General features: G+C 34.1%; 2 protein-coding genes across 2 annotated transcripts; one reads left to right on the top strand and one right to left on the bottom strand.

The window, feature by feature from the left end:
- Window positions 1-2,886: 2,886 nt before the first annotated feature.
- On the bottom strand, window positions 2,887-3,404 carry LOC124887856. The gene is made up of 2 exons (XM_047397773.1): window positions 3,273-3,404; window positions 2,887-3,195 (listed from the first exon to the last, which is right to left on the bottom strand). The coding sequence occupies exons 1-2, from the start codon at window positions 3,402-3,404 to the stop codon at window positions 2,887-2,889; spliced, it is 441 nt and encodes a 146-aa protein (XP_047253729.1).
- A 1,305-nt stretch (window positions 3,405-4,709) lies between these two features.
- On the top strand, window positions 4,710-6,295 carry LOC107844993 (glycerol-3-phosphate acyltransferase RAM2-like). The gene has a single exon (XM_016689296.2). It carries the CDS (start codon window positions 4,710-4,712, stop codon window positions 6,189-6,191), a length of 1,482 nt encoding a protein of 493 aa, XP_016544782.2. The 3' UTR covers window positions 6,192-6,295.
- The last annotated feature ends 2,952 nt before the right edge of the window (window positions 6,296-9,247 follow it).

The raw sequence follows: 9,247 nt of genomic DNA, 5'->3' as shown, positions 1-9,247 counted from the left end.
GAGTTCATAATTTCCTTGTGGGAGAGCGTTCTTTCTAAGTAGTTTGTGTCTAATTTAGTGATGAAGTGGTTGCAAGCCTGATGGGCTTGCCTATTAGAATGGATAAGGTTCGTAGAGTAGAGGTCTGAAAAGAAGAAAATGATAAGGTCTCTGGCTTCTTGCCTATCATCTATCCAGTTTCCAACGGAATCTCGTAGAGCAAAGATCCTATTTTTACACCTTCGATGAATAGTGAACATATGGTAAAATTTAGTATTTTCATCTTCCTCATTAAGCCAATGGATACGAGATTTAAGCTTCCAAAATTCCTGTTCCACATGAAGAAGCTCATTGAGATCTTGAGTAAGAGAACTTTCCAGATATTGGATAAAATTACTCGTAGGGTAGTGAGGGGATTTTTGGATTCCACCTAACCGAGCCAGGATGCATCTTTTCTTATAGAATATATTCCCGAAAACTTCTTTATTCCAAATGGCTACCTAAGTTTGAAAGCAAGAGATAAAAGGTAGCAGTTCATTATTCATTCTCAGCCAAGAGTTCCTAATGACCGTAGAAAACTGAGGGTGAGTAGTCCAGATGGTCTCCATTCTAAAAGGCTTATGAGATGTGGTTATCGGGGTAGTTAATAGAAGAAGTAAAGGACAGTGATCAAAGTAATTTCGGGGAAGGTGTCTAACTGATGATTTTGGGAATAACTGAATCCATTCATTGTTCGCAACACATCTATTAAGGCGTTCCAGGATAATTTTGTTATTCTTGCACAAGTTTGACCACGTGTATTTACTACCAAAGTAGGCCAGGTCAACCATATGGCAGTACTCGAGGCACTTCAAAAACCTATCTGCTTTAGAGATACTTAAAGGTAAGCCACCAAATTTTTCATGAAAATCATTTTATGCAAACCTTTCTTAAGTCTTATAGCCATTTCATGCAACCAATTTCCAATATGAGAATATGGCCGGAAACCACAAACCCATCAATTAAACCTCCAAAATCAAGAAAGATGCCAGGCGGACCTGGCAAAAATAGAAGGAAGAGCAAGGATGAGCCAAAAAAGTGGGGTAAACTCTCAAAAACAAGTGTCAAGATCACCTATTCAAGGTACAAGCAAGTTGACCATAATAAGACTATGTGTGCCAAAATGGTAAGCCTTAAATGAATTTCATAATACTTTGTAAAGTTAACATATTTCTTAACTTTTCATATTTCTGTTTGTATGTTAGAATGGTATGAGAGCAGTAATATTAGTCAACCTAGCACTCAGCCTGCAGCTTCATGGAATCCACCTCCACCACAATCAAGTTCTATTTGTGGTGACACCAGTGCAATGGTAAGAGATACCTACACTCAAAGTCAGACAGCAAGAGTAAGTTATATATGTTCTGCTGCCTTAATATTCTTCTCCTACTTAATATTATTATTGAAAACTGTTGAAAATATTATGTTGCATTTATTCACAGTCAATCTCCACCTTTCATATATATGTAACTACATAATCCAGCCAATTAGGATCTATTTGTGCTGACACAACTGTTGTGCCAAGAACACCTCAAAGAAAGGTGTCAAGTGTTGCTGGTAGAGGTCAAGGTGCTTCTAGTAGAGGTCAAGGTGTTGCTGGTAGAGGTAAATATAATTATAGTAGGGGTCAATGTGGTGCTGAGAAGGGAGGTGGTTCTGGTAGAGGTCAAGGAGGGATTGGTAGAGAATTGGCAAGAAAAATAGCCAATGCAAGAGGGACCCTATTTGAAAGTGGAAGAAATGCTTCTTCAAGTCAAGTACCACCTTTTCCAACCAACAAGAGGCCATACAATGCTACTTCATTTGCTGCTACTACTGGATACAAAAGGCCTGCAACTGGTTTTGGTGTTTACTCTGATCTAGCAACTGGAACCCAAGTGTACAATGTATTTCTCTCTATCTCATTATTTACCTATAATAATGTTTTCATTCAAGCTTTCAATGTTCATTGTCTTACAATTATGTCTAATTTTGCAGCATGGTACATCAAGTGAGAGGGTTCTTTATGGAGGTATAAATTTAAAGAGTGCTTCACCAACCAATATAGATATTAGTTTTAAACCTAGTGGCCTAAAGTGGAATGGAAAAGATGTAGTCACCAGCACACAATTGCAACAAATGAAAGAAAATAAGAGAAAAAAAGTGGATGCAGCCAAGTCTTCTTCATCAGTTGGATCTTCAAAGAAGTAGTTCATTTAGAAATGATTTGTACTGTACTGAAGGTTAATGACTTTGAACAAATTGTGTTACTAGTTTTTGAACAACTTTTTCTTAGGCAGCAGTTAATAATTTTGGTGTATGCCGCAGTCGAATACTATTATACTCAATGTTGAGCTTTTTTTGAACACCTTATTTACTGTATGCAGTTTTTAGCTCAATTTTGAGCTGCATTAATATGATATCCAGCCGCTTGCACTTTTAGTTCAATCTTGAGCAATTTTAATATGATGTGCTGCTTCTAATATAGTTCATTTTTTATCAATACCTTTAGTAGTTACAAATAGGCTATATGGTTAACTTAAGTAGCTACACAACTATACACAAAGTAGCCAATTGACAATGAGATTGTCATACAAAACATGTCAATTCATTCAAACAACTACTACAAACTATTACTACTACAAACTAACCAAACAACTACAACAAACTACTACTACTACAAACTAACCAAACAACTACAACAAACTACTACTACTACTACAAACTAACCAATCAACTATAACAAACTACTACTACTACTACAAACTAACCAAACAACTACAAAAAACTAATACTACTACTACAAACTAACCATTACAAATCCATTACGAACTAAACTAACCAAACAACTACAATAAACTAGCCATTACGCCATATTAAAGAACCAATTTACAGTAAGAACAATAAGAATTGAAATAGAACAAGTCTATTCAATTTGAGCTTGGCACATTCCCTTTCAAGTTTAACTTTTTTGAGTTGTTGCCTCAATGCAATTAACTTCTCTTCACTATCTTTCAATTTCTCACACAAAGTGTCCCTCTCTTGTTCAACGTCTTTGAGCTTTTGCTTCAATCGATCACACAGATTTTCACCATTTTTGCACTTTATTATTAAGCTTGATTCTACCTCAGGATATTGATGCACAAAAATCGAAGGTTTTGGATTAATCCGTCTAAAGTACCCACATCCACCATTTTCCTAAAATGCAAAATCCATAGAATAATAAAAAAAATCACCAAAAAAATAAAATTAAAATCTGTGAAAATGATACAAACCTTTGGAACTTTACATCCAAAAAATCTACAACTAGGATTTGATGGAGTCCTTGAAGTTCTTAATGGATAAAATTCGGAACAATAACACAAATCGGGAACCTCAATGTTAACGGGATTTTTCGACTTTCTCATCGAAAATGAGAGAAAAAATTGATTTAAGAGAAATTATGAGATAAATTTGATATTGAGATGAGAGAAGTTGAGAGAGAAATCAGCTACGGAGCAGAGAATGAAGAAACAAGAAGAGGAAATTAGGTTAAAAATAGAGGGAAATTGAAGGGTATGGCAAAAGTATACGTTAAATAATGTTAACTTTTGCCACATAGATAGCGTTTTCACGAGTCACGTGCCACCCACGACCAAACAACACGCGCAGTGCCATGTAGGCAAAAAATGCCCAATTGGAACAAAATTTGGGGGGTTTAGGGGTCTGATAGGTACAAGTCATAGTTTAGGGTCTAAGTGAAGTTTGACAACAAGTTTGAGTGTCTATCGATGTCTTTGGCCAAAACTTTTTCATAGCGGAAAATTGTATGACAAGAATGTTAGAGATGTGGAGAAGAACGGTGAAAGAGATAAATTAAAGTTGAAGCAGACACGTAAGTAAATGATGAAGCTATAATTAAGAAGATGAAACTACCCTAAGATTTCAACTAAATTAGGAAAACAAATTAAAACAAATCTACGGCTCATTCAAAAATTTTCCTCTCAACCTTCTTCTTCTAAAATAATTTTGACTTATAAACAATCATTTTCCAAAATCAGTCGTACCTCTCCCATACACTAAGCTTTCCACTGCTTTCCCCCAAACAAAATTATTATTCACTGTAGCAGTAGAAGAAAGGGAAAAACACAAGAAGAATGAAAGTGTAAATGGAGATTTCCAGGATTATCTCGAGGATAGTAGATATTTTGTTGATATTTAATAGTTGCCCATGTATATTGAACTTAATAATGAATTTTCCATTGATCGTCCCACTTTCACTCTTCTATATAGTAGAAAATTGAAAATCAGCCGTTTTGGACATTCCTTTTAGTTTTTTAATTAAAAAAAAAAATTCTTCTAGTTTTTTTTTCTCTAGAGAGGGATGCAATCAATTTTGAGGACCACCAAAAATCGCATAAAAAATATATCTGTTTGGTTTAATGTTGAGGTGCTCACTATTGATGACTTCTTTGGTTTACCGTTGAGGTGCTCACTATTGTTGATTTCTTTTCGTAGGCTTAACTAACCTATCTTATGTTGGTTCTAAGAATTTCCAAGAAGCATTAATAAGGGTAAACTTAATTCAACAGGTAGTTATCCCATTTTTTAAATACCTAGCTATCTCAATCAATATAGTTTTACAAGATTGGCGGGTATAAATATAGAATGTTTTGTAATTGGACATAATAAAATCTATTCATTAAGGAATTATATTCTTGGTAGAGACAAATATGGGCATAACAATGTTTGCCACTATTGAGAAGTGCACATCAGAAGGACGAGAAAAGGATACAGTAGTAGCTAACTTGGATGGAACTTTGCTACGAAGTCGAAGCTCTTTCCCTTATTTTGCCCTGGTTGCTTTTGATCTTTGTGGGGTCTTAAGGTTACTATTTCTTCTTTTAGCTTCACCTCTTGCCGGGATTCTTTATTATTTCATCTCGGAGTCAGCTGGAATTCAAGTTCTTATATTTGCAACGTTTGCTGGGATGAAGGTTTCTGACATAGAATCAGCAGCACGTACTGTGCTGCCAAAATTCTATTCAGAGGACCTTCATCTTGAGTCTTGGAGAGTGTTCTCATCGTGTGGGACACGATGTGTTTTGACGACAAACCCTAGGATTATGGTGGAACCATTTTTGAAAGATTACTTGGGGGTAGATATGGTTTTAGGAACTGAGATTGAAATATATAAAGGTAGGGCAACTGGTTTTGTCCGGTCTCCAGGAGTTCTTGTTGGGAAGAAAAAGGCCGATGCTCTGAGAAAGGCCTATGGAGAGATTCAACCTGAGATTGGGTTGGGTGATTCGGATAGTGATATTCCATTCATGACTTTGTGTAAGGAGTACTACTTGATTCTATCAAGGCCGAAAGTAAAGGCTGTAACTACAAATAAGCTTAACAAGCCCATTATCTTCCATGACGGTCGCCTGGTCCAAAGACCAACACCCTTAATGGCTCTTATCATCATTTTTTGGATCCCATTCGGCTTTCTCCTTGCATGTGTGCGGCTTAGTACCATGTCACTCCTCCCTATGCACCTTCAGTGCTATGCATTTTGGGTCATCGGCATCCGTCTTACCATTAAGGGCATCCCACCACCCCCTATAATGAAATCTAGAGACCAATCAGGCGTACTCTTTGTTTGCTGTCACAGGACTCTTTGCGATGCTGTTTTTCTCTCTGCAGCGTTGGGTCGCTCTATCACAGCTGTTACATACTCTCTTTCACGATTTTCTGAGATCATTGCACCCATTAAAACAGTTAGACTCACAAGAGAACGAGCTTCTGATACATCCATTATAAAACAACTGTTAAAAGAAGGTGATCTCACAATTTTCCCAGAGGGTACTACAAGTCGTGAACCATATCTTCTTAGGTTCTCATCATTATTTGCTGAGTTAACTGATGAGTTTGTGCCAGTGGCAATGGTGAATAAGATGAGCATGTTTCATGGTACAACAGCTAGAGGGTGGAAATGGATGGACATGTTTTTCTTTTTCATGAACCCACGTCCTACATATGAAATTACATTCTTGAATAAATTATCACACGAGTTCACTTGTAAGTCGGGGAAATCAAGTCATGAAGTTGCTAACTACATTCAGAAGGTTATTGCTGAAGCTCTTTCATATGAGTGCACTACTTTTACCAGGAAGGATAAGTATATGGCTCTTGCAGGAAACGATGGCACAGTTGTGAAGAATCCTTGAATCAAGGCTAATAATATAATTGAGTTTTGATTATCCTTTTCAACAATGATGCAAAAAGATTACGTACCAGAAATATTATGAAAATGATGGCTCTGTTGCTTATAGCCCCTATATTTCATTTGCAATTAACTAACTTATATATAGCTTAAATTTTGTATTGAATCATCCATTATTGTTTGGTTTTCATTTCCTACTTGTACAATGTACAAAATTTAGAATTATTTAGACCATATTTTGTTTTTCCCTTGTTGGCATAAATAATATTGGTATAAATTATACATAACATGTATTATTTTTATGGTGATATGCGGGATAGAATGTGTAACAATGCGTGTATCTAATGATATAAAGATTAAAATAACAAAATTACCTTTACCACTTTAAACTTACAAAAAAAAAAAAAAAAACCAAGAAGTCTAAATTTACGGATGAGTCCGAGGGTAATAAAGGTAAATTGCTCCACGAGGAAGTTCAAACAATATATAATTGAACTTTCGCCTAGCCTGATCCGTCAAATTTCAAAATTTGCATGAATTACGCTATGCCGATTTTATAATGTTACCAACTCCAATTACCATATTATTTTCATCATAAAAGAACTCGCCGTCATCTTCCCTAGATTAAATTTCAAAGCTTGCATGAATTAGGCTACACCGATTTTATAATGTTTCCAATTTCAGCTACCATATTATTTTCATCATAAAAGAACTCGCCGTCATCTTTCCTGGATCAAATTTAAAGCTTGCATGAATTAGGCTACGCTGATTTTATAATGTTACCAATTTCAGTTACCATATTATTTTCATCATAAAAGAACTCGCCGTCATCTTCCCAGTGGAATAACTTCTTGTTGTGGATTGGATTGAAGTCAGATAGTACAGTAAGTCAAAATTTTGGTAATTAGTATGAGTTAACTTTGAGCTCTTGACTTCTCAAACGGCTAAAGATTGCAAAGGATAAAATGTTTATATATGGGCAAACAACATAAATTCTGGTAATTTGAATCTTAATTATAGAAAATTTTAATATTTTACTACAAATTTTTTGTCATATCCTATTTTTACCTAAGGTCAAAACGAGCACGACATTATGACTTAAAAAGAATTGATTTTGTACAGAATCGTCACCTAATTTTTAAGGAAAAATAGGAAACCTATTTATTTATTAACAAGTATAACTTTATTCTAATCTACGAAACCAATTTAGATTCTAGGTAAGGGTTCAAAGTATTCAAAGGGAAGGGGTTAGACACCCTTTAGAATCCACAAATGTGGTTCCCGACCAGACTTAGGTTTATTAAAAGATAAAGAAAAAATCATTATTTATAAATATAAATATATGCATTAAATAATATAACACGTATGCTGTCATAAAATATATAAACAAAAGTATATTAATTTATGTATGTAACGCATAGACTAAATCGAATAAAGAAAACTTATTTTAAAGAAAAGACTACGTAATATTTTTAGTGTAAAAAAGTGTGAATTATTTGATTAAATATCTAAATCAATTTTAATATAAATATTAAAGGCCTAAAATTATCTAACGCTTGGTGAGAATTGCAAAAATAAAGAATATCCCGCCCAACACCCTAAAAATAAAGTTTTCACTATAATAATATTTGTACAATTGCAAGAATGTAAAAAATACAAACATAAATACTCGAACTCTTCTTTTGAGTGCCCTTTTGGACAAGTATTTTTAAGAACCTGTACAAATACTTGTAATAAAAATATTAGTAACAAATAAATAATTATCAAAATAAATTTAAAAGGTAATTGTGCATATATGTATAAAAAATATATTTTTTTTGGCTAAAATATGTGGACTCAAATTAAATTTTAAATACTTCGTGGCTACGAAGTGGTTGCTTAATTTGTTAGTCGTCCGAAATCGCCTTGCCAAGATACGAATCGTAAATCTTTTGCATTGTTACAAAAATTTTGTCATCACCCAAATTTATTTATTTTATTATGCGTTTATATACGTAATATTCGTCTTTTTATTTGTGCAGACCTCAAAAATCGACGGAGAATTTCTTCATGGGGAAAGGACAGAAACAACACTTCAAATTAAACTATTTTCACAAAAATGACCATAAAATTTAAATTCCACTTTCTGGCCATTTCAATTTTTTGGCTTGCCCTATACCATTTCTACACACCTTCTATACAGTTACTATACATATCTTACACTTATAAATATGCTATTAAAAAATTATACAGTTTCGATACACAATTTATATAATAATTGTACTTTTTTTTATACATTTTATACAACAATTATATAATTTTTATACACTTGCTATATATTTTTTATATATATTTTACACATATACATATTTGATAGAACTATACGATTTCTATACATATATCTTATATAGATACATATTCTATATAACAATTATATTATTTTTATACAATTATATTTAATTATTATTTTTAAATAATAAAAATAAAGCAGAATATATTTTTAGTTACAAAATTTATAGCAAAAACAACAACAACAAGAACAAACCCAGTGTATTCCCACAAAGTGGGGTCTGGGGAGGGTAAAATGTACGCAGTTCATACCGCTACCTCCAAAGAAGTAGAGATGCTGTTTCCGATAGACCCCCGGCTCAAGATAAAGAATAGTGTAAACAAGGTCGTAATGAAACATGAAGTAAGATGGATGGCATAACATAAATAATGAACAAGAAATAATACAATAGAAATCAGAGAAATACGAAATAAGAGAAATACGAGCAATACAAAATAGGAAATAAGAAATAAGAAATAGGACACCCACCTAGTAGTAACATATACTCACGACCCCAAAGACACCCACCCCACCCAAACTGTCCTGGATAGAGACTCCTACCTATGGACACAATCCTAAGATTACTAATTCGGCTACACAAGAGCTCTCCTAACTACTTGCTACAACCCACACACTCACACTAGCCTTCTACCCTTATCCGTGACCTCCACACCTTCCAATCTAGAGTCATGTCCTCAATAAGCTGTAGCTTCTCCATGTCATGTCTAAACACCATCCTCCAGTATTTCTTC

Source organism: Capsicum annuum, chromosome 10, assembly GCF_002878395.1.
Source record: "Capsicum annuum cultivar UCD-10X-F1 chromosome 10, UCD10Xv1.1, whole genome shotgun sequence".
In the NCBI taxonomy this organism is placed as follows: domain Eukaryota; kingdom Viridiplantae; phylum Streptophyta; class Magnoliopsida; order Solanales; family Solanaceae; genus Capsicum; species Capsicum annuum.
The sequence above is the reverse complement of the archived record's forward strand: the minus strand, read 5'-3'. Positions and strand labels throughout refer to the sequence as shown.